This window comes from Ornithodoros turicata, chromosome 9 (genome assembly GCF_037126465.1).
Source record: "Ornithodoros turicata isolate Travis chromosome 9, ASM3712646v1, whole genome shotgun sequence".
Lineage (NCBI taxonomy): Eukaryota > Metazoa > Arthropoda > Arachnida > Ixodida > Argasidae > Ornithodoros > Ornithodoros turicata.
Window position 1 is genome coordinate 22,083,651 of NC_088209.1, and position 24,621 is coordinate 22,108,271.

Genomic DNA, 24,621 nt, shown 5'->3' on the forward strand with positions numbered 1-24,621 from the left:
TGCTTGTGTAACGTTTAGTCCTTCAGTTTAAGTGTAATTGACATGGTACGTAGTCCGTATCGTAACTACAGCACAGAGACCGGACTAGAGGGAATTAGAACAAACAGAGACACACGCACTTGCAGATTCTTGTGAAATAAGGAGTTCTGATTAGTAATAATAGGAAGACCCCTAGTACAGGTGTAGTTCACCAATGGGATAAAGCGGGGAAGTTGGGTTCATATTGTAACTGCGGCACAGAGACGGGACTAAAGGGAATTAGAAAGAACAGAGACAGAGAGCTTTATCTCATTGGTGAAGTACATTTCCTGTACTAGAGGTCCTGCCTATATTGCCAACCAGAACTCTTCACTGCAAAAAAAAAAAAAAGAAAGAAAAGAAAGAAAAGAAAAAAAGCTGCAAGTGCGTGTCTCTCTGTTTGTTCTAATTCCCTCTAGTCCCGTCTCTGTGCTGCAGTTATGATGATGGAAATTATTCCCAACTTCCCCGCTTTACACCATTGATGATTGACATGGTTAGCAGTTCTTGTGATCATGAACCACATGAGAAAGGAAACTTTACGCTTGAGGTTGTCGAATTGGGAAGGCTGCAATGGGTATGTTCTATTTCTTGTGATTCTAACGAGGTTGTGCAATACATCTGCATATGGGGTGGAGGAATATGTGCATATGGCTCGGACGTATGTGAGGAGAAAATGGAAAAAGACACTATCGTCAGATCGTAATGTGAAACCGAAACCGAAAGCTAAGCAACGTCGGCAGGGTCGGTAGAGTGGCTTGGCTCAGACGTCTGTAGCGCCGTCTAGTCGAATGAAAACTGTTTAAGAAGTCAACGGAAGACTGAAGCAAAACCGTTCAGAAAGCACTAAATCTGTAATATTGTCGCACCTGTTGCTCCACTTGGAAGTCTGCTCGTCTGTCTGACCTGAATCAAAAGGCCTACCAACCACCAATCACAAAGGTGCCTCGGTGCCTCAGCTGCCGTAACCATGGTGACGAGCCGCAATCAGCCTCATGGACAGCCACAGGTTTTCTGTGCTTGAAAATATTAGCGAAGTTTACGATGTCCACGTAGCGAAAACAAGCATCTTTCTATCATCTAGACCACGACCGTCACTACGCCCGGCATTGCAGTCTGTGAAAAGGGGCGACTGAATTTCTGTGCGATTTGCATCTTCCAACTCAATCACTATGCATGAGAGTAGCATTGCTCTGGACAAAATTGCAGCACAGCTGTGGACAGCTGAAGTAATCCCACGAGTGAAAGGTGCCGTAGTGTACATGGACAATCACATGGCAGAAGCCGTGCACTGGAACAGAGGTGTTACGTGGATCCTGGAAAGCGGTGCGGTGGCTGTTAGAGAGCTGTCATATTTCGAGGTTCGTGCAACACTGTGCAAGCATTTCTGGTGGGAAGTTTACATGGGAACGGCTGTACTAAGTTTGTGTTGGATAAGTGAATGTGATGTGTGATGACGGCTGTCATGTTTATAACGTTGTCACCAAATCTGGGTGTTCCATCGGCACACAAAATTCCGACATAGCAGCATTGTCACAAAATGGTTCTAAAACTGTTGTCATGAAACTACCTGATTTTCGTTTATTGAATATTTTCGTTCACTTGCAGTGCGGCCTCGACAAGTCAGAAGAAAAAGCAGTTTTCCTTGTAGGGGTTCCCTTAGTAGGGTCGTGTTGGTCACAAATATCTGCCGTAGTGCGCGCCAGCTGCTTCACCAGTTGTACCGTCATCACATCCTGTCCTGCATCAGCACACCATTCGGCCCTGTATGGTGCAACACCTCATCCCCAGCAAGAGCTCAGAAATTCCTTCCTCCACCTCGAGGAACAGCTTTTGGACTGGATGGGCAACATGGTACTTTAAATGATCACCTGACTTTTTATGGGGTACTTTAATTAGTGTGTGTGTATTAGGAGGTGCACAAAGCAGCCCGCTTCTGGACACAGAAAGCTCAATGGTCGTTAAAGAAGTACAAAAACAAACTAATACATATGAAGATTTTGGCCCCAGTGAAACATTGTGTCAACGACTTTGTCTGTTGTGAAAATCATTCTGAGCACGGGATGAGATGCCCACATTGCAACACTATGTGGGATTTTCGTGCATGTCGTTTAGGCTAGGGTCACTAAATAAGCTTCGTAGCAGGGTAATGACACTGAGCTCCGCAGGGAAGTCACGTTGTTTCCGCACATAACCATAACATTTGATATTAACCCATAACATTAACCAATATGCAGTCCTAATGACCTGGCCATAGGCCTTCATCTGCAGTTCCTCCAAATACATATAGACCTCTTTTCAGACTGCCAAACAAAACGTGAAAGAACAGGCACCTGTGAAAAGCAGTTGCTATCCACAACATACAAAGTTGTTAAGAGTGTTGAATGTTTCTGTATTGTCAAATACGTGACCAGTGCTGACCGCTTTGGTTCCTAACTTTTCAGAACTTTTCAGTGAAGGTCATCTACATTCCTCTGGCTTTGATAAGCGTGGCTCCGAGCTTCTTCCTCATGCCTCAGTTCCGAGATGTATTCCCCATGCTTCCAGTGTTTGTGAGTCGATACAGACTGCTGCATGCTACATAGCAAAGTACAAGGAGTTCATTGTTTTCTTCAAGTAGTTATTGGATTGAAAAACGCATGAGTTGATCACAAGTTTCTTTATTAGTACTTGCCATTAACCGTAATGGTGTGAGATGCCATACCTTTACGGCATTACCCATTACGGCATTGCCATGCTTCTACTCATAGACACAAGTGTTAAAGGTGCACTAAAGTAGACAAAAATTTCCCCTCGCTAAGTAGGAGATGCTATTATTTCGACATCAACACAAACGGAAAGGGATTCATTGGTTTCATCGTTCGTGATTTATGAACGAAAGAAACCGCAATGTACGCTTTCCCTCTCCTTCTTAAGAATACAGACAATACGGAGGGGCCTCCGATTGGTCTCCTCAAACAATCTCCCGTCCTGATTGGACAAATCGTTTTGCGGAGACAGATGAGAGCCCGCTCGGCATTGTCGGCCTTCTTGAGAAGGAGAGGGAAAACGTAAATTGCGATTTCTTCCGCTCATAAACCACGAACGACGAAACCGATGACTCCATTCATTTGCTGTTGGTGTCGGGATAACGGTATCTTTCATTCCGGGACGAGAAATTTTTGCACTTCGGTGCCCCTTTAATATCACTTTTCGCTTTCCTAACTTGCAGCAAGACACTAACGAGAAGCTTGTTCAGGAACTAGGAGCTCTACCCAGGCCTCTTCATACAGACATTCAGGTAACGAAACTAAAAACGACGTTGACTTCACGTACGCTCATCATTTTTTGTTCCGTGCAATCCTCTCAGTCCTTAGTGGGAAACCTGTACAGCCTGTTGGAGTCGCTGAATGTAAAGGCCGACATCTTCTCACTGGGACCCACGTCGCACCTCATTGGAGAGGAGCTGGAACGTTATGCCAGGAATTCGAAAAATGCATGTATATATTCATAAATGGAGGCCTTGCAGTAGAGCCTTGCACTTGCCGACAAAAGATGCCGGCACCGCGGGCCAGGCCTGGGCCGACAAACATCTTTCCGAGAGTCTAGCTCGGCCGGGTCACGCAACTAATTCCACACAGTGAAGGACTATTAGGTCATCACGTGCTTCTCATTCCTGCGCATATATTTGCAAAACAAGCAAAGAACACTGCATTATGCGTATGATTTGACCCTTTCGCGAACGTTCCCAAAGCCACCTCACATTGCTCCTGACTCCTCACGTATTTACGATCACGTTCAGAAGACTTCGTTATAGGGTTAGGGATTTAGAGAAGTAGTAGCTAACCTCCACAAAAACTTGATAGTGTAACGATAGCCCCCTTGACCGTGTGTGTTCCGGATTTAATTTTGGGCCCGTCCTGTCGCGGTGTTAAACCACCAGCACATATACGTCTGTGCCTTGTCTTCTGTTCTTGTAAATTTACTGATAAATTTATTTGATAAGCGCTAGAAACGCTTACGTCACAGCTGGAACTACTAGGACAGGATCTACTCTCCGAGTCACCGGGCCGGTCCGGGCCGCATAAGAACATGAGGGGCTGGGTGGGGCTCGGAAAAGTCGGCCCGTGCTGGGCTGTACCTTGCAGTGCATCGTAACTACATTATACGATAACAAGTCCTTATTCTCTCTAGGGCAGGGGTCTGACACTAATACTTGTAGACCGCACAATGGACATGGCAGGAGCGCTCACGTCGGCTTGCGATTCTGTGATGGACCGGGTAGTCCGTGTACTTCCCCCTCTTGCCAGTGGTCACTCAGTCGATGTCCAGGTGGACATGTCTCCCCTATGCACCACCAGGTGGGTTACCACCAAAGCGCCACTCTTGTCCTCGACAGGAGACTTTTTTTTTTTCCGTGTAGCCACGCTTTGCTCGCATAAAAGCTACATTGCAATATAGTTTTAGAAGAGGATAGGAAGCAAAGGATACCAAGTTTGTTCAGCCTCTCAGTTGCAACTATGTTATAGGCGTTATATTTAGGCTACTAGTACTGAATATCTTGGCATCTGTGACTCTTGTACTGTTTCTGTTCACTCACAAGTCGTATAATATGCTGGGACCCTTGTGTTTTGGGGGTTTTATATTTTTTTCAGAATCAGTGGTAAATATGCATATTGAATTTTAGTTCATGAGCTGCAATATGGTAAAATGTGACAGTATTCTCTGAAAGAAGATTTGCATGTGAAAAAATAACAAAAGAGCGCTTCTCATATTTAAGACAGACATGGAATGCAGGCTGGCAGTGCTAAGTCAAAGTACTATTCAGCATTCTTGAGCGCCTGTATGGGTGACTGAATCTGCACTCCTGCATGCCTATTCCATGGGGTTTCCCAGGTTTTACTTAAAGCGACCACGATGCAAATCGGGAAGGGGGCTAAAAACAAGTCTTACCATGTTTAGCCCTAAAATGCGAGGCTCCAAAAGTACTCAGTCATGAATAGCTTAATTTGGAGCCAATATAGTACGCATAATTTTCGCCTACAGATCATTGTCAACTGCAGAAAGGGGAGCCCCAAGCTGTGTGGCATCGGGTTGTCTTGCACACAATGATTCCACGGTTGCCATGCATCTCCTGGTCACTGCGAAGCAAAAGGTGAGACCTTGCAAGTACTATAGTGATCGAGCACATGAATGAAGCGTGAAGTAATTTGTGCAGGAATGCCTGATGGAACTCAATCGGTTGCTAGTAGAATGGGGAAGTCGGAATGGGGTACGGTTGGATGTTGGAGGACGTCTCACCCCACAGCAGCTTCAGAAGCGTGTGACTCAATTCAGGTGAAATACAAGCTTCAAGTAAAGATAGCTGTTCTGGAACTGGGGTCTCAAGCTACCAATCAAGTTGTTGATATGAGCACATACTGTTGGTCTGCTTTGAGTCTTGCGAGTAACCTGGTGTTGAAGTAGTCATTCATCTCACATATTTGAGGGCAAACAACCTCATGGGAAAAGCACCACAAGCACGGACGTTAGAAGGTGGGAGCAAGAGGGGGGGGTGGCCACCCTCGAGCTGAGGCTGTCAGGGCCCCCCCCCCCCTTTTTCCGCCATGCATAAAGATCTGGCAAGCGGACTGGTACTCTGTCTTCTAATGCGGATGTGAAAAACGATTTGTGTAGACACGTGTGGGTATAATATTTACTGAAGTAGTAAGGGAAGTCCGTCAACTCGTGCAAACTTATCTACAGATAGTACGACGCCTCTGATACAAAACATATTCTGAACCTAAAGATATCTGTTTCTGTTAGGGAATGTCTATTAGGGACGTGTATTTCTGCAATGGGAAAGATGAGCTACTTCCTAATTAAAATAAATGTCATAAGTGGTAGCCGGTAACATATTTGGAGTCACTTTTCACAGAGTGTATCACGTCGTTGTATTGCACCCTTTTTATTTATGCACCGATCCTTCAAATCTTCAGAGTTACTCTCTCTTGTGGCAAGGGTCTTCTGATGCCCGTGACCACAAGAAACTTGCACTATCACGTTACCAGCCATTTTGCTTACCTTGGATATACTATTCTGTTTTCTCTAGACTTGAGACTGTCTCCTTTTGCATATTTTAATTGCAAAATGGGACTTTTTAAATGCTAAATGTAATACAAGCGGACCCCATGAACAGTTCTGCTATGCTCCTTGAAGATGTATCAAGTGCCATAACCTCATGGCATAATTGACAAAATACTTTGTGTGCAGAGGTACGTCCAGAAATGTATTACAAGGAGGCCTCTTACAGCAAGTGCTCGGGGTAGCTCAGGCGCTCTCCCACAGTGATGCAGCCAAGTTACAGGATCAATATGGTGCAGAGAAACTCCTGCTTCAAAATGCTGTGGCCAATGGTGGATCCCCAGTGGTACAGCTGTTACAGAGCAGGGGATCCATGTGAGTCTGTCTGTACATCAGGCCTTTTGAGGCACTGAAATTGTCTCCCTTCTGCCCAACACAGGGGGCTCTCATTGGAGGACGTCATTGTTCTTCTTACACTGCTGTACTCGCTACTTGGCGAAAAGGCACTCGGCAACGATGTGTCTCTGCTCAAGGTGTGGATACATACATTTGTTACGTGTTGTCAAAAGGGAGACCGCTTATGATCACAACCATGGGAGCTGTGAAAAGTAATGTTATCGAATACAGGCACCAAATGATGGGAACCTTTGGGCTATGGGGGTGTACGTGCTTCCACTGTGTCGCTCTGCTAATTGGCAATGTCCCAGAGAAGTTTGGAATGAGACGATGTCTTTGCACCTATTTGTAAACATAGTATCCGTCTCTCATGTTGAATTATACTGTCATCCAGGAAGGTGTTCATTAATGGATCAGATAAATCTTATAAATTACTGGGATCAAGATTGAAATTTAGAAGTTTAGAAGATTGACCATGAAGAATTTCCAGTTTGGTACAAAGTGACTTAAGTTTGCAATCTATATCTTGATGAACCCGATATTGCTTCTGAAATGATTGGGGTGAGCATCGCAACTACAAAAATAATTGGGTAGTGTCTGAATGAGGTTGTTCTTGACATTGACCATTGCAGTACTTCATGCAGTAGGGCTTTTGCTGAAAACACATTGTGTTCAATCGGGTGTGGCTGTCCCCATGAAAAAATGTTATCTGCTCTTCAAGATATGTGAGGTGCGGCTGTACCGTGTCTCAAACTACTCTTTAAAATCATATCTTTCCAGGAATTGAAATGTAGCTCATATCACAGATTCTTTTCAACAAAGAGTTCTTGAGACAGACCCTGTATGTTGCAGGCTGAAATAGTGCAAGCAATCTACCAGGCAGCTGAAAAGAATGAGCTTCCTTACTTCCTGCAAGACCTGTGTAAGTTATATATAATTCTTCTCAATTCTGTCTCGACTTGGTCTCCTGTGCTGCAAAATAGAGCATTGTGAATGTCTTGCAGTGGGAGAAGATGTCCATGAGGGAAATGCAGTCCTGACAGCCGTGGAACACATGTTCGAGGTACTTGAAGGCTTGGGTTCTACTGCCGACACAGCTAAGCACAGGTTAGTTGGCATACAGATATCCTGCAAGCATAGGGCATGTATCGGGCATATTCCAGGGTCCAATCACGCATAACCGGCAGGGATTAGATGCACATGTTGCAGAGTGTGCGACCTATATGGAGCTATATCGAGCCTATATCGAGCCTATATCGAGCCTATATGGAGCCTATATCGAGCCTATATCGAGAAGTAACTGAGGTGGCTCCCTCTCTACATTGTTCTCTCGCCCCCAATAACTTTTGTGTTGTAACATTGTGTAACATTGTGATACCTGGCTCATACACAGTTAGAGATGACTGTCCCTTTAAGTCAAGACAGATTTTTAGAGTCTTATTTACTCATGTTGCAGGTTACTTCTAGACTGCTCTAATCCAGGCACTCAGCCAGCTGTGTACAAGCCCCTGGTACAGCAGCTTCTACATGAAATATTACAAGATGACCCAGCCCTCCCATTAGAACACCATGCTGGAGGCCTTACTGACAGGATAAAGGCTGGATTTGGGTAAGTGCACGTTAACTTGTGACCGGGACTGCTGTCTAGTAAATATTCCAGAAGTTGCAGTTCCAGAGGTGATTTAAGTTGTGAGAACTTTTCATAATTGTGAACAAGTTGCAGGAATAAATTGCTTGTAGCAAGTTATCCCAAATTTGACAGACGTCTTTGATCACATATCCAGATATCTCCATAACTACCTTTACCTCTACGCTATGCATGCCAATTTTATACAGTGTAATGTACCCTCCATATTCAACAAACATGCATTTCGGTGACAGATTCTTCCGAGTGGCAGCGAAGCCACATCCCAGGGACAACCCCGTAGTCATTCTCTTCGTAGTTGGAGGCGTGACAGCGTCGGAGGCTAAACTTGTGTCAGATCTTGTTGCGTCAAATAAAATTAACAAACAGGTAAGGTATTTCTTCGGCCACAGTGATGTCAAATTACATTTTTGTGATCCATCTTCCTAGTTAAAGTCAGTACGCTCACTTTCAGGTGATAGTTGGTGGTACAGCTCTGGCGAAACCTCGAGAACAGTTGCAACTTCTGTTCCAAAGAAGGTTTTTGTGATATGTGACCTACTGATAGTGTGATGTACTGAAAATAAATACCTATAGCTATACAGAGAGCACTCACAGGAAAGTATATATAGCATATGATATGTGCCATAATGTAGCCACAAACAAAATCACAGCTGTCCAACAAAACTAGGTACGTATTTCCTTTACTGGAAGTCAGTCGGTCAACATAGTTTCCGATGTTGAGCCCAATCCAATCGTGAACCCGAACGTGGATATAGCCAACCCAATTCCAGAAAATACCAGCTGTCATCCACGCCTTTTTGTTGGCTGTGTTGTCAAAAGGAAGGGGTTTGATCCCCCAATACATCGAGGGTTCTTGCCAGTAGCATAGCTGGAAAAATATTTCGGGTGAGGTACCCTCTCTTCTGGTATTTTGAGGCTTACGAGTGCAGCTTTAGAAGTGTACGGCAAAAAAATCACCGTGGAAGGGATGTCAGTTTGATTCAAATATAGAATTCCATACTAGATCCAGAATCCATATCGAATATTCTATTCTAACTGGCGACGTACTCCCCATAGGACTGCGGGACCTTCTGGAAACTTTGGCTACCATAAAGGAAGACTCAGGACAATTTTTAATTGCGGGAAATTTATTTTTTTTCAATTGAACTTTGAAAATTGCCAAGCGAACCTTACTTTTTTTTAAACAGAAATATGAAGTCCTCCATGGGGGGTTGCAAGTGCAACACAGTGGGCTTTGTACAAAGTTTTTTTTTCTTTCTTTTTTTGACCAAACGTTGCTTTAGTTATCTCAGACTACAAATAACTAAGCATCAGGAGGAAAACCAGTAGAAGTCGATGGCACGGTCACGTTGACAGGCGAGACAAGCAGGAAGGCCCCTGATTGGCCATCTGGAATGTGTAACATTGCATCTTTATTCGTCCTGTCAATTTCATTTGCATTGTGCCCAGTGCTCTGTGAACTATCTCAAACTATGAATTCTATGGGGAGCTGTTACTGCCACTCCACCCTCCATTTTTTTCCCAGTCTTGGATTGGACGAAGTGGATCGTGAAGGACCGTATCAAATTTTTGAGTCTTGAAAGCTGAGCACTGAGCACAGAGGGTTCTAACAATAGGTTCTCTATAGTATCTTCATGTGGATGAACGTTGCTTTGATTGCACATTTAACCTATCGCTCAATCTTTGGCAACGATGATGGAAACGACGATGAAGATGACGCAAGGTTTTTACTATGACTTGGCCAATTCCCAAACATTTTATATCCGGATTACACCTTCACCCGGACACCAAACACACGCCTTGAGTTTCCGAACTCTTCGGGTGAAATCCAGACAGGTGGCAACCCTAATCTGCACAAATGTCGACACAGTACCATGCTAGCCCGACAGTCTGCTGATGCCAATCGTCCAAGACTGGATATCTTCCTTTTGAGTTTGTTTTAAATCACTAACAAGAGCCTTTGACAAGTAACAGAATGTGATGAACAGCTCGAATGAACACCATTTGAGATGTTTTCTCAATGCGGGACCGGTTGTTTTTAATTGTCAATTCACCCTCTGCAGTTTACATTGAGTTAACCCTGAACCGTCACACTGTAAACGTAACATCTCTACAGTCAGAGAGACAACTTGTTTTGTCCACCGCATGCAAATTCCCAACTTTACAATACAATCGACATTGTGTAAATAAATCATATTTATTCCATAATTTCATGAAGATAATTTTTTTAAACACGACAGCTATATTGATGTGTTGCCTCTTTCTATGCAGGATGGTGTTGTATTGTCTTCGGTTGTATAAATCCATATTCCTTGACCTTTGTTACCGTTGTAACCGACGCAGCTGCAGCGCATAGCAAGGCCGGAATTAGGACGCGATACTTCTTTTTGTAAGTGACGTGCAGCATTTGCTGGCTTATGTGTACGATACTGTACGTCAACGCTCCAGCAGCTAACGTTGATGAAACAACCCTGAAAGCACGTTCGACGACTGATTTGGCACAGTTCGTGGGCTTGCTCTCTAAAGCCATTCCAATTGCACGCTTCGAATCAAGCTATTGAATGATACGCAGCAGAACACCACAGTTCAATGCATTCAGCACTCGAGAAGCTAAGTGTTTCATACGCTCAGCACTGAAACGTTTGTTTATAAAAGTCACAGCACACAGAGCCTTCTTTATTTCGTAAAAGAATATGATGTCGCCCGTCGCACTATGGACTGCGCCGCTGCACTGTGGACTGGCACGTGTGGCGGGCAATGGCTGATGGTTTCGTTTTCCACTCCGCGTTATAATATGCGAGGAGAATGGTGTTCACAACCGTTGTTCCTCAGTGGTATCGTCGAAGGGATGGCTGAGATACTCCACGAAGTTTTCAAGGACCTCGGGACCTCGTCGTCGCAAAAAAGTTTAGAAAACAGCAACAGGATGCCAAGGATCGTATGTCTTAGTCTGCGCACATGAACGGGTGCGTATTGGGCATGGTATTGGGCTTTCTATGATGAGCACTCAGCACTCACCAGTCAACGGCTCCATATCCTCCAGCAATTTTCGCACAGGCGAAAAGCCGCGCATGTTGAACTGAGGTTCAAGTTCAGCTTCGCCAAATCTCTTTTAAAACAAGGGAGGTACCGTACCAGGTACAAAGTCCTACAGGCGAAATGGGTGTCCAGACTTCAGATTTCAAGAAATAAAAATGGGCTAGCTGGGTGGCGCATGCTACCGTCCGATACAAGGCCGCTATCCATCCATCCGTGGTTCGTCTTTTGTCAATCCACTATCCAATCCATTTCCTGCTGTCTGCAGTTTTAAAAACATGTCCGGAGACGAGCAGCTTCCTAGTGGCTGGGAAAAACGGCTCAGCCGTTCCACAGGTGTGGTCAATTTGTGATTATTACCTCTTACTGCATTGTACAGTGTACTACCTTTGCACTTCCCTTTTCTTGCGGTCTCCTTAGACAAATAGGTGATATCTCGGTACCGGCGTCTAACATATTCTAAGCCTATTTTGGCAGGCACTCCGTGGGTAAACAAACTGATACAATAAACAACCCAACCGGATAAAGCAAAGCACAGTATACTTATTGATTGGGCAATTGTTGCATACACCGCTGTGCTAAAGCCTCAGGTTTAGAGAAGACTGAATCTGGGAGGGCGTTCTTATCTTTTTTTTTTTTTTTTCTTGCAACGTTCAGTTGCTGCTAATAATAACACAGTGTCGCGCGTTATTCAACCACTTCGTTCGAAAAATTAACAAACATTAGCCCGCCGATGCCCGCTGCATTTGGTACACCGCCCCTGGCCATAAGTTTTTTGTAATAGAAGTGCAAACTTTCACATGCCAGGTGTACAGAGTGATTCCATGAAGGGAAGCCCACTGTAAGTGGGAACTGTTCAGCCATGTTGGCCGCCATCAGTAGCAAAGGGTGTGTGCAGGTGAGCCCTATTACCTGAACATATACACTAAGGAGAGCCAATGGGAAGCTCCTACAGCGCCAGCAGACCCAGGATCCCTAAAGAAGGAGGAGGGTAAGGATCAGGTGTGGTGCTCGCACATCTTGGTGAAGCACAAGGACTCCAGACGGCCCTCCTCCTGGAAAGAACCAAACATCACCCGTTCTAAAGAGGAGGCTCTGAAGATCATCCAAGGTACGACGAAGGATATTGCATGCGAGCATTTATGTCGGCACGTGTAGTACAAGTATAGTCATGTATCTTGTCTTCGAAGCTTTGCACAGTATCTGAGTTGGTCAGTGTTCCACTGTACTAGCAGGATAAGGCTTGGGTTAAACGCAGAATGATCGGTTCATTGCCTTGTCGATCGAATTTTATATTTGAAGAGTTTGGAAACAGTTAGGGTGGCGTAAGAGCAGACCGGGAAACCCTTGGAAGCTTTCTTCGAATGCACTATGCATGTCATTACCTTGAGAGTAACACAAAAGGAACGGTATGTGTCAGTGGCGTCGTTCGGGATTTATGAGCGAAGGAAACTGCTATTGACGCTTTACCTCTCCTTGTCAAGAAGGCTGACAATGTGGAGTGGGCTGTAATTGGTTTCCTCGAAAGATTTGTCCAATCGTCACAGGAGATTGTTTTAGGAGACCAATCTGAGGGCTCCTCCACATTGTTGCACTTCTTGAGATGGAGTGGGGTCACCCCCTCCCAAGGTCAAGCTGTGGGGGCCTCGTCCCCTCCTTTCGTTTATGGAGGTGGATATTTTGTCTTATTGGGACGACTTCTACAGATTTTGAACGTGCATTGGCATGAATTGTGCTTATTGCAGGCAAGATTTTTTGCAGTAGTAACAATGATCCGTTAATTTGCATCTGTTGTTGCGTTCACTGGTGCTGGCACTTAATCTCTGACACAGGATACACACATCAGCCTAAAGATGTCTATGTCTGGTATTCACGTAAAGGACAAGTTGTTGCCTAACTAACGGAATGGAGTAGGTTGAGGCTGTTTAACATGCTCCGAGTTATTCTGCATGTGTGTAGCAGCCGTGTGATTCCCGCTGAAGTGCAGTACATCGCTGTAAAACCAAAGTCGAATGTGTGCGTAGGTTCATTTTTTCTGTTTGTCTGAAAAAAAGCTATGGTGCTGCGCTGGTTCAATATAGGGACGTGACATCTACAAGTGTTATGATTAAATACAGCTGTAATATCACAATAGGCTGAGAGCTTCTGACTGTTCCTTTAAATCCCTTAAAACACATGAAACATATTTTGAAATCGACACACTGAGTCTGCTCTATGTCCGAGGAGCACCTACCAATTGTCCTGTTACTGGACATGTAAGAGGACTACATCAGAAACGCTGAAAGCCAATTCCTTACCAGATTTACAACTCTTCTACATTGCCGTAATGAAACAGTTGCACATACGCGTGCATATGCTATTGAATGTGCTCGAAAGCACCAGGAAGGACGTAAATCAGCAAGCTTAAATCTTCGTTTGACTGACTCTCTTTTTTTTTAATAGATATTAGGGCACAGATCTCAGCGGGAGCAGATTTTGGAGAACTGGCAGCTCAGCACAGCGACTGCTCATCTGCCAAGCGTCAAGGAGACCTGGGCGTATTTGGCCGTGGCGCCATGCAAAAGCCTTTCGAAGACGCTTCGTTCGCGCTGCCCGTGGGGCAACTCTCCGAACCAGTCTTTACGGACTCTGGCGTCCACCTTATCTTGCGCAGGAGTTAGTCGAGGCCTCAAACCTGAGTGTTCGGATGCAGCAAAGGTGCCGCAGAAATAGGGATATCTTTTCGTTCCAGACATCTTGGGAGGAACCCAAATACCACTATGCTGACTTTTTTTTTTTTCCCCTGTTACTGTGTTAATAAAGTTGATGGTAAATTATGCAGTACACAACATCGTGACTCTGGTAGTGAATGCTCATAGGGCGAATTGCAAGACATTGCTTAACTTCCTGATAGAACTTCATTTAATGGGGGGGAAAATCTGCTTTGTTTTATTTAATTTTCATCTTCTGCTGGACACAGTACTAATCTTTCAACTAATCTTTTGCATGCACCCACCATATTTTGCCGTTGCAGTTCATATTGCGGTTGTTCAAACACCTCAAATAATTGCAGGTGTACTTGCAGCATATCGGCCACATTATATTTGCTGGAAACGCCTTCCACTTCTCGCTTGCCACTTTCTTAGTCAATGAGAGTCATGCAGTATCCAATGCTGTTACATGTTCCTGGACTGCCACTTCTCTGCGTAGCAAACAAATGTTTGCATAACAGTGTTTTCCACACGCACATGGCTGAGCATGAATCGAGAGAGTGCACACCTTTGAACACGAACTACCAGCCGGCCTGCAGTAGCGAAACGGGGTATCGTGTCCATCAACGTGACACAGGAACTCACAGTCGTCGTAGCCCTGATAGAGGTTTAAACCTTAGGCATAATACACTCCATTTGAGATGAAACGCTTACAGATGCTCGGACCTTCTTCCCGCGGTGTAGCTGTTTGCAGGTTTCAGTTTCGATGGTGGATGGCTTCTTCCTGCATTCTGAACGAATGCACACCTAGCAACATCCGTACAAGTGAGCTCTCTGGCTGAGGACACTGTATTCTGTTGCTGTTATCTACTGACGTGAAATTATTACCTTGTGAAATGCGCATGTTAAGCCATCTGTCATCTCTTTATCTTGCGACGATCCATTCTGGGATACACACCGAATAGTGCACATGTTTGGAAGCTGAGGAACAGAGGGCGAAAAGGGATCCTGTATATTGCTGCACTTTGTCATAAGCAGGTTTCAGCTCGTTGGTTTTATTTCTACATTTTACCATTCTCCAACCCTTGTTGGGCAAACCAATAAAAAAAAAATCACCTGCTTGTAACTAGGGAGCCATAAAGTATGAGAGAGGGATACGGAGCTACATACTGTACAGATGATAGCATGGCAGGTTGTGCATTTCCGAGAAGTGCATGCTTTTTTTCTTTTCTTTTCTTTTTTTCTTGTCAAGCATCCAGTGGTATAGCCATAGGGGGGTTTAAGGGGTTTGACTCCCCCCCCAAATCGTACCTTTGGTAAAAGTGCATCACACAGAAAGTTACAAGCAGTGTTTCCAGCGGCTTACGAGCTTTCAGAATAAATTATACACTGAAGTCCCACCTTCTATTATATATTATATTGCGGGGAAATTTGACAGCTAACCTGTGATGCTTCTTTACACTCATGCTCTGGAATGTCGCACAGGCGACACAGGGCCTTAGCATTCAGGTTAACGTCCTCTTCGGCGTAGGTTTTCTCCCAGTGCACTATGCTAGTGCTTCTTGGCAGCCCGATGCAGTTCCGGGTAGTTGCTCCCATGATTTTCTGTAGACCCAGCATAAGCATAGAAGCTGGAACCAGGATGCCACAGTAATAGATGCCAAGCATCCTGGCTGTGATGGAGGAGGTGCAGAAAGCTCTCGCCACAGCTCCGTGCTCACAAAGTGTAGTATTATATGCAGGCTAGTCGGTGGAGCCTATACAAATGGGAATGTGTATAGGAGACCCGCTAAATTGCATCGAGCTGCTTTTCAATTTTTTTTCGAGATCTGTTATGCACTGAAATGTTTTCAATGAGCGATCTTCATTCTGGAGGCATCATAGGGTGATTCAACAGAGCATTTTCTTCGTGTTGTGCAGCAGTGCGCTGTTTTCTCAGTATGTGGTAGCCATATTAAAACTATCTCGCATTTTTCGAACGATAAATTTTCATATTGTTATGCCTTACATGGAAGTGTGTGCATAGCATATTTGGCGTGTTTATAAGTATGATGAAGCATATTTCCAGAAAATAATAAAAAGAGAACTGTTTTGTTATAAAAAATTTTGCTTTCTTTCTCCCTTGCTTTTTTTTGGGGGGGGGGGGCGGTTCCTTCCGAAAACAGGCTTCTTTCTCTCTCTCTCGGTATATATATATATGCATATATATATATATATATTTTTAGCTTTACATTTAGCTACATTTTTTAGCTATACATATATACGGGGGGTTTCAGGTAAATCCCCGGGCCACGCCCCGGGCTAAATAATTCGCGAACGGGTGCACCAACAGACGAACTTTCTTTTTTACAAGTATCTATCCGATACCACGTACAAGCTGCGCACCGTGTGAATGAGTGGGATGCGTTCATTATTTAAATAAAAATTCAAATGAGTTTCGTGAAAAAATGTCATTTCTAGAGCAAGGCGCCGTCGGCATTAATAAGGGTACTACCCCTTTTGGGACCTTCAGTGGACACCTTTTTAGAGAAAAATCTGCCACCGAAGCGGGTCATTTGTTGCAGGAATCAATTGGTTTCGGTTTACATAATTTTGTCGCAGCTGGTCGCCGTGAATCTCCTGTAGAAGATCCTGACTAGGTAGGTCTGGACTTGCGTTCTTCTACTATGTTCTACAAAAGCTTCCCTTTCTTTCAGAAAAAGAATATATATATATATATAATTACTGAATGTAACGCGAAATTTTACAAGCGTATTTGAATTTGTGCACGTGAGGCGTCTCTTAACTCGACTGTTTGGCTTTGTGCGGCCAGGTAAACAATCCAATCCAAAATGTAGTTATGGTTTCTGTCAGTGTGGTTGTGGTCTACGCTTCTGCTTTTGTCATCGAAAAATGCCATAAGTTATTACCGGGAATTCAATAGCTTCGCACGCTGTCTCTACGGTATGATTTGCTTAAGTACGGTATCCACATCGAACAAGCACAGCTGTGCTCTGGTAAAAATGTTGCAAAAATTGATCGATTCTGTACCATTCTGTATCATCGAAGGACTGTGGAACCCAAGCTTCACACCTTTAACAGTTCCTAAGTTTTACTGTGGTTCATAGAGTCCAATGTTATCGAACATTTTTTTGCAAACAAAATATCGATTTGTGCATTTTATGCAATGATACCGCTTACCTCTTGTTGCGGCACTCACTGCCTGCTTGTAACGCACAGCGTAAAGAAAACAACAGAACGCATGTACTTATTTTATGTCGCATAGATTTATCGGTATGCTGCTCGTGCTCTGGCGCAGCTGCTTATCGCGGACAAACATGTAGCTTACTGCGGAGCAGGAATTGTTCGACAGCATGTGACCGTGCTTCTCAGCTGATTAAACTTGTATGGAGCGCCTGTTGCAGTTAACATTTTAAGCCACCACGGGATGAGCCTTTGAGCATACTGTGCTGTCATTGCAGTAACATGTCACACAATAGTGCATCCCGCGGAGCGGAAGCAGGAATCGGGGAAAACAGTACCGTGGCTTGCAGTACTTTGGAGGTAAGGCATTTCGTTGTGTAACTGCAACTCTGTGCACTGCGTAGGGCACAGGCTGACAGGCACCTGATAACAAGGAACTTTGCGCATACTGAATATGGTAATGTGATTTGCAGAGTGCCAAGAAGGAGACTGCTGACATGGATGCTGAACTCAAAGGTACTTGCTCCCATTGATTCACGACGTGCAGATACGCTATAGTGCTTGCATATATATATATATGCTTGCATGTTTAGTGTGGCTAATGGCAGGTCTATATCTCTATGTGTAGCTCTTGGACTGTGGGAAGAAGACTTGAGCGAAGAGCAAAAGGCAGAGCTGTTGGTGAGCTATGCTGCATGATCGTGGGTGAACGTCTCTCACGATGTAGAAATTTCTATGTTTCTGTGGTGCTTCAGTTTCCCCTTATGAGCCAATGTAGTCTTAATTCTATACGAAGTGTCTAAAAATCATAAAGCTTTAATCTTTCAAGCTGGTTCTCCTCAACTAGTAAGAACTAGTAAGAGTTAGGGCACTGCGCACAGTCATTTTAGCACCGGGCAGAATAGATAAATGCATGAAGCGAATAGATATACGATCGTATCCCACCATATCTTGATGCCTCTGTTCCCACATTCTATAACCCGGATAGATAACTGAACAGAAAACAGCTTGTATAGAAAGTCCGTTCCCGGCAACGCAGAGCAGATCATTGATTGTTTTCTGATTTTCCGCACCAGCTATAAATGGGGGGTGACTATACCCAAAGCGAATGCGGGGCAAACGCTATTATATAACCAAGGCGTATGCATATTAAGCATACATACACATGCAGATCTTCATATGAAGCAGCACTCACTTTGATGTACATCCTCTCTTATGTTGTGTTCGGACTGATGCGTGCTGCTTCGGAACAATATTTGAACATGTTCAGTTTGAAAATGGCATTCCTCTGATTCGAATATCAGTTTCCGTAATTATTGAAATTCAAATTGAACGCACTATTCTTCACTTAGGTATTAAAAAAGTCTGCATGTTCGCACGACCTTTGTAAGAGTGTAACTATGGCAGTTGCGTGCTTGCTTTTACAGAAAGTTGTGGCAGTGTCCAAGGAGACAGCTCAGCTGGAAGAGGCCGTGCGTCACTGTTTGGTGCACCCTGCATGGATGCTTAAGGACGATACTCAGGTGTTGGAAGTTTATCTTTAGTCAGGTTTAGATAAGTTAAGCACTACTGACCGTGCATACGCTTAAACGGGTGCTAAAGTGCAAGAATTATTCCTCGTGGAGTGAAAGGTGCTGAGAAACACGAGGAGGTTATGTCTGCACATTATGCTGTGTGCTGTAAAAACTTCACATATAAGCGGAAAAAGACTGAAACAATAAAATAGCAGCTCTGACAGTTTAACAGCCCACTTTATAGTACTTATTGTTGCAGACACACCACTCACCGAAATATATGGGAGAAGAAATTACAGTCGATAGTGAAGAAGAATCAATGCCTGCTCCTCCAGAAAACCAAGTAAGTAATTTTCTTGGCTTTTGCTTGGCTTATGGTTTTTCTCAAAACAAAATAGTCATCCTTTGAATAATTTGCCACTCTGTTATGTTTAGAGCTCTTTCATGTTAAAGCCATTGTAGCTTGGCATGTCCGGGAAAGTGCTGGGGCATGGTGCGACCCTAAAAGATTACATATTTAAGTTGTGTTACATGATTTTGTGGATGTCTTGTTTTGGAGTTTGCAGTGTCATAGCATACTTATGTCTAAGTAAAGCATGTACCCTGTAAACCTCATTCTGCATATGTCGAGTTATTTAAAAGGCGTATATTGCACAGAGAGAGAAGCTTTTCTTTTTAAAGCAGCTCAGTTAAGTAGAGCTCATAAGAACGTGTTCATTTTCAGAGACACCCATCTCTATGGCCTTCACAGAGCAATACTGTGTAAGTACTTGTTGCTCTGTTATGCTCCAAAGTCAGTTTCTTCCACTTGTATATGTATACATCCAACATAGAACTACATATCATAATACCCAGAAACCAAGGTGGCAAATAGGGGCACCTCAACAACTGAGGCGCCACAATACAGGGCGCCTCAGTACATACAATAGCTCTCACGTGTTCTCAACAATATCTCCTATATGCTCCATACTGCGTTCTCACGTGTCCCAGTGGAAGGTTTATGCACCACAATACTCCTTTCCTACGGAATAGGTAGCAACTGAAGCGCACCCGATGGTAGCAGACGGCACGCTTCACATATTATAACCAGAGGAAAATTTAGAGGAGCTCCCTCTGTTGGAGAAGTCTTCAAAGTTTTGGGTGTATAATCTACTTTCGTGACTTTTAACATTTTGTAGGTAATATAACCCTACGGCAAACCGTAACGCCAAAACGTTGCACGAAATTTTGTTTGCGTTCGACCCACATGAACGATTGTAAAGACGTAAACTCTACGTCAGAAACGCATCTTGGATTGGATTGGATATCAGGAATGCTGAGCTGGAGTGGCGTAGAAAGGCCGTAGCCATGTTGGCCATGGTGGCTCCTGGATTTGGACGCTGAGAGAGGGCATCGCATCCTTAGCAACCCTCTCTTTTCCCCTATTTCTCTCCCTCCCAGCTTTTCTTTTAGCCTTCTGCTTGGGGTTGCTATGATTTCAAGAACATCGATACACACATAATTGGGTTTTAGGAAGTTTACTTTACCATATCTTACAGTGCTTGCAGCACAAGTGGTGGTGGTGGTGGTGGCGGTGAAGATGCATACGAAAGTCGGAGCGAATGGGATTTCTCTGCATCTAGGGTGAGCTTTTTAGTTTTTAGTGTTTTCTGTGTATTTTTCCTAAAATAAAAATCTTATACTGACCAACTTATTCAATTACTTCTAGCCTGCCAAGCTACGTGTTCTTGCAATGGAGCATCACCTTTCCTTACAGTGGGACGAAGGTCCGCCAGAGCTTATAGACAAGAGGTTCGTACAAGTGCGGAGTACTTTTTGACGTGGAGTACGTCTTTGTCCATGGCTAGTATGCAGAGGCCTCAAGACTTATCAAAACTAGTAATTAATTTTGTGGCGCTTCTGTGTTGCATTGATAAAAAAATGTTTTTGGAAAATACAGTGTGAGACACATGGATTGCAATGGTGTACAGTAAAAACCGCGGATAGCGATATCGCGTATAACGATATCCCTCATAAAACGATGGTTCATGATTTTACCGTCAAATTGTTCTATTGGGAGACGACCCGCGTATAGCGATGGAGACCGCGGTTCCGAGTATTCGTATAACGATTTTGGACGCTGTCCCGTGCACGTAACCACTCGGAGATTTTCGCCGCGATAAGATACAGTAGAGCCTCGATGCTACGAATCTCACGGGGTAGCGGAAAAAATTCGTATCATCCGAAATTTACATAAAAAGAATTAAACCAAAATAAAAATTGAGGCAAGAAAATAGACGGCGACTGGACATTTTCCAATACTGTGAGTGAAAGAGGTAGGTGGTAACGCTTTTATGTCTCCGTATTTGGCCAATGCTGCTCAAATTCGCCAGATGATTCAAAAGGCCTAGCACGTGCTGTCCACCCGCGAGTCGCGCGACAGTGTTCTAAAGCGAGCTTCTGCTAGAGCACGGAGGAGTTAGGTGAAGCCGACTTGCGGAATAGTGACGTGTAGTGTTGCAGGAAGTTGTCCTGCTATGTTGTCTGGTTCCCTCCACGAGTTCTGATCGCTGTTTTCCCAAGCTACTGCGATGTCACACAGCTTCGCGTTTTTTTTTTTTTTTTTAGCATCTGTTTCTTTTTCTTTTGCTACACGCGGTGTGGCGCGACTTTTCGGGGACGCGCTATTTAGGTCAGCCCTCGTTTAACGATGTACCCCGTATAACGATGGAATTCGCGATTACCGTCAATATCGTTATACGCGTGTTTCCCTGTATACAGTCGCCGACCGATTTTAATTCGCGGAACGGCCGCAGGTCCCATAAAGTTGATGTACTACAAGAACGTCCAAATTTTGGACGTTCACTCCCGTTCCCCGTCGCTCGATATTTCGGACCCTGTTTGCCCAATCAGCGAATTTCTCTCTTGGGGTGACGGAAAATATTGGTATCATCCGGAATTCGTGTCAAAAGAAATCAACCAACTAAAATATTCAGGCAAAAAAATAGGCAATGATTGTTCATTTTCCATTCCTTTGAGTAGAAGAGGTCTGTCGTAACGCTTTTGCATCTTCGTTTTTGGCCAACAGCGTGATTCAAAAGGCCCAGCACGGTGCTGTCCGCCCGCGAGTCGCGCGCCAGCGCTGTAAACCGAGCTTCACATAAAACACGCATGCGTTACGTGAAGCAGACTTGCGGACATGATGACGGCGGCTGGAAGCAGTCAGTGTACAGTGTACAGTGACGAAATGTCGCTTCGGGAAATAGAAGCTTATGTTATCAGGCAGAGCTGGAAGCATGTTAGGAAAGTACCGACCAATTTTTCTAGCCTACTAGTGCTTAGTAAAGTTTAGTTTGAAGCAAAATTCTTTTTCTTGGACTGCTCGATTATTCGGACTTTTGCGCGATCCCCGCCGTGCCCGAAAAATCGGACGGCGACTGTATTTGGCAGCATCCTGAAGTATTAGAACTGTGGTAGCACGTTAATGGTTGATATAGCTTCCTTCAGCACACACACACACACACAAAGCACATATGTAGCTTATGTACAGTGAAACCCGCGTATAACAATATTGACGGTAATCGCGAATTCCATCGTTATACGGGGTACATCGTTAAACGAGTGCTGACCTAAATAGTGCGTCCCCGAAAAGTCGCGCGCCACCCCGCGTGTAGCAAACAAAAAGAAACAAACAAACAAACAAACAAACAGATGCTAAAAAAAAAACGCGAAGCTGTGTGACATCGCAGTGGCTTGGGAAAACAGCGATCAGAACTCGTGGAGGGAACCAGCAAACATAGTAGGACAACTTCTGGCAACACTACACGTCACCATTCCGCAAGTCGGCTTCACCTAACGCCTGCGTGCTTTAGGAGAAGCTCGCTTTAGAACACTGTCGCGCCACTCGCGGGTGGAAAGCACGTGCTAGGCCTTTTGAATCATCTCGCCAATTTGAGCAGCATTGGCCAAATACGGAGACATAAAAGCGTTACCACCTAGCTCTTCACTGACAGTATTGGAAAATGAACAGTCTTGCCTCAATTTTTATTTTGGTTTAATTCTTTTGATGTGAATTTCGGATGATACGAAGTTTTTCCGCTACCCCGTGAGATTCGCAGCACCGAAACTCTACTGTACCTTATCGGGGCGAAAATCGCCGCGTGGTTACGCGCACGGGACAGCGTTCAACATCGTTATACGAGTACTCGGAACCGCGGTCTCCATCGCTATACGCGGGTCGTTTCCCCATAGAACCAATGTATATTTTGACGGTAAAATCATGAACCATAGTTTTACGAGGGATATCGTTATACCCGATATCGGTATCCGCGGGTTTTACTGTACACGTTGTGCCAGACACATAGACGTTCTTTTGTACTGTGTTCTACATAGATTGCGATGACATGAAGCAAAATTATAATGTGTTGGAAAGTTGCTGCTACCAAAAGCTGCTAATGTTGGAGCAGAATTTAGGAGTGGGATCAGAGAGACAGTACAGACAGATGGTGGCATGATCTACATAGAGTATACAGTAAAAAATCCAAAATTTTACAGCCATCCCAGCAGGCCCAATGAAAAGCAGTGTTAGAAAACTCATTGAACATGAATTTTACAGCGAATTTTACAGTCGTGATCACTTCGAAATATTCTCTTTTCTTGCAGGTTGGCTGAGGTAGGAAAGATTTCTAATGTACGTGATACGGCATACAAAAATGTCCCGTTGGTTGAGTTGCTGTCGCTCCTGTCCAGTTTCCAGCGCCCGGAAGGAAGTTCTGGAGTACGACTGGGTCAGTAAGGAACCTCGAAGGCCTTCACGCAGGTTTGAAGGAATATCAGCGAAAGCTCCCTGTGCGGCCCTGGTGCCATCCCGTGGGTGGGCGATCACGTCATCAATTGTCTTGCTCAGCGTTGCTACACTCTGCTTGTAAGCCCCCTCATGTATCCCTTCCATATCGATTGCAAGAGCATGATACTAATAGTTGCGGACTTGGTTAAGCTAGTATCAGCACCACAGGAGAAAAAAAAGGAAACAAATAAATTGGGGAGTAATGTCAACTTCTAGTCCCCCTAGACTGCAAATTACTAGAGCCTGAAGTTTCTGGGAAATATTTTTTTTTTCTCAATTCAGGGGTAGAAATCTGGTTATAAACATGTGCTCTAAATTAATGAGATTCAGGTGGAAAAACTTCCAGTATGCAAAATTCAGGGACAAATCGGGCTCAGTTACTCAAACTAACTGTACTGGTTTGTTACGGATGGTGATATAGCTGCATTTTCTGCCAAACAAGTTAGTGTGCATTCCTACAGATGTCTCAGCGAGGGGAATTTGATGGGTAAAAATCGGGTTTCACCCTAAGGAGGCAACCTTCGATTTGGGGAAGAATCGGGCTAAACCCTAAAACTTCGGGCTCTACAAATTACTCCCCATTTAAGTACATCCCCCAGCACTGCAAATATAGTCAAATTCCATGCCTTTAGTCCCTAAAGAGATAAACGGTACTGGCAAGGCTAGACCCCAGATGCACTAAAATTGTGTACTTTTGTTCCCCCTCTTTTCTCTTATTTTAATGCTACAGCTGAGTCTCAAAGACTATCTGGTATGGTTGCACACCCCAAGCGACCTCATCAAGAGGAAGATGATGCAGGTGGTGATCCTTCTTGCTTAACACCTGGTGACCACCTGTAGGATCTCACTGTGAGTATTTTCTACCGACAACAAGTGAGGCTGCTTGTGAGGGAAATCAACCTAGGACAACACCAGATGTTGTAAATTTAGATTGCTCACTTGGTTACCTTTGTGTGACCCGCGTAACATGCATGCCACAATCATGCCGCCGCCGCTTTGAATAGCGTGGTGCATTGAAACTTTCCCGGTTGCAAACCCGATAGGAAGGTCAACGAAATGTCTGTGCCATGTTGGACATTAGAACTTACGTTACCTATATAATTCCTTGGTAGGTCCTCATACATTTGGCCGTCTATCCGGCTGAAATGTACAGGAGAAGCAACTATTTTTGCAGACTACTCACTTCTGCTCAAGAGGCTATTTTTGTAGCAGCATCACTTTCTATTTGTGTACAGTAATAAAGCACACATGGTATCAGTCGCTCCTCTT

At 44.3% G+C, this 24,621-nt stretch overlaps 4 protein-coding genes and 1 long non-coding RNA gene across 9 annotated transcripts; 3 read left to right on the forward strand and 2 right to left on the reverse strand.

Moving 5' to 3' along the window:
* The first annotated feature begins 865 nt into the window (after window positions 1-865).
* Window positions 866-8,684, forward strand: LOC135368340 (sec1 family domain-containing protein 2-like). The gene is made up of 15 exons (XM_064601541.1): window positions 866-1,379; window positions 1,627-1,872; window positions 2,463-2,570; window positions 3,230-3,298; window positions 3,368-3,493; window positions 4,192-4,358; window positions 5,044-5,152; window positions 5,216-5,334; window positions 6,250-6,435; window positions 6,500-6,593; window positions 7,309-7,378; window positions 7,461-7,563; window positions 7,913-8,065; window positions 8,338-8,470; window positions 8,556-8,684. Exons 1-15 carry the CDS (start codon window positions 1,191-1,193, stop codon window positions 8,628-8,630), a joined length of 1,947 nt encoding a protein of 648 aa, XP_064457611.1. The 5' UTR covers window positions 866-1,190; the 3' UTR covers window positions 8,631-8,684.
* A 1,597-nt stretch (window positions 8,685-10,281) lies between these two features.
* LOC135368349 (uncharacterized) lies at window positions 10,282-12,626 on the reverse strand. Its single transcript, XR_010414759.1, has 2 exons — window positions 11,123-12,626; window positions 10,282-11,054 (listed from the first exon to the last, which is right to left on the reverse strand). It is a non-coding gene; the product is annotated as an uncharacterized LOC135368349 (long non-coding RNA).
* Window positions 11,372-13,968, forward strand: LOC135368348 (peptidyl-prolyl cis-trans isomerase NIMA-interacting 1-like). The gene is made up of 3 exons (XM_064601554.1): window positions 11,372-11,476; window positions 12,039-12,251; window positions 13,583-13,968. Exons 1-3 carry the CDS (start codon window positions 11,419-11,421, stop codon window positions 13,798-13,800), a joined length of 489 nt encoding a protein of 162 aa, XP_064457624.1. The 5' UTR covers window positions 11,372-11,418; the 3' UTR covers window positions 13,801-13,968.
* On the reverse strand, window positions 13,535-17,141 carry LOC135368345 (uncharacterized). Of its 3 annotated transcripts, XM_064601550.1 has the most exons (7): window positions 17,011-17,141; window positions 15,274-15,587; window positions 15,001-15,141; window positions 14,719-14,811; window positions 14,545-14,637; window positions 14,399-14,488; window positions 13,535-14,321 (listed from the first exon to the last, which is right to left on the reverse strand). In XM_064601550.1, the coding sequence occupies exons 2-7, from the start codon at window positions 15,496-15,498 to the stop codon at window positions 14,262-14,264; spliced, it is 702 nt and encodes a 233-aa protein (XP_064457620.1). In that variant the 5' UTR covers window positions 15,499-15,587; window positions 17,011-17,141; the 3' UTR covers window positions 13,535-14,261. The 3 variants fall into 3 exon arrangements, with proteins under 3 accessions (XP_064457620.1, XP_064457619.1, XP_064457621.1); XM_064601549.1 differs by having other exon boundaries at window positions 13,535-14,488; XM_064601551.1 differs by lacking the exon at window positions 15,001-15,141 and having other exon boundaries at window positions 13,535-14,488.
* On the forward strand, window positions 16,651-24,612 carry LOC135368343 (uncharacterized). 3 transcript variants are annotated; one of them, XM_064601546.1, is made up of 13 exons: window positions 16,651-16,773; window positions 17,292-17,373; window positions 17,487-17,529; window positions 17,642-17,694; window positions 18,441-18,536; window positions 18,787-18,870; window positions 19,252-19,289; window positions 20,066-20,150; window positions 20,236-20,318; window positions 23,169-23,196; window positions 23,256-23,430; window positions 24,083-24,201; window positions 24,465-24,612. In XM_064601546.1, the coding sequence occupies exons 2-12, from the start codon at window positions 17,296-17,298 to the stop codon at window positions 24,190-24,192; spliced, it is 873 nt and encodes a 290-aa protein (XP_064457616.1). In that variant the 5' UTR covers window positions 16,651-16,773; window positions 17,292-17,295; the 3' UTR covers window positions 24,193-24,201; window positions 24,465-24,612. The 3 variants fall into 3 exon arrangements, with proteins under 3 accessions (XP_064457616.1, XP_064457618.1, XP_064457617.1); XM_064601548.1 differs by having other exon boundaries at window positions 23,169-23,178; XM_064601547.1 differs by lacking the exon at window positions 16,651-16,773 and having other exon boundaries at window positions 17,094-17,373.
* Window positions 24,613-24,621: the final 9 nt, after the last annotated feature.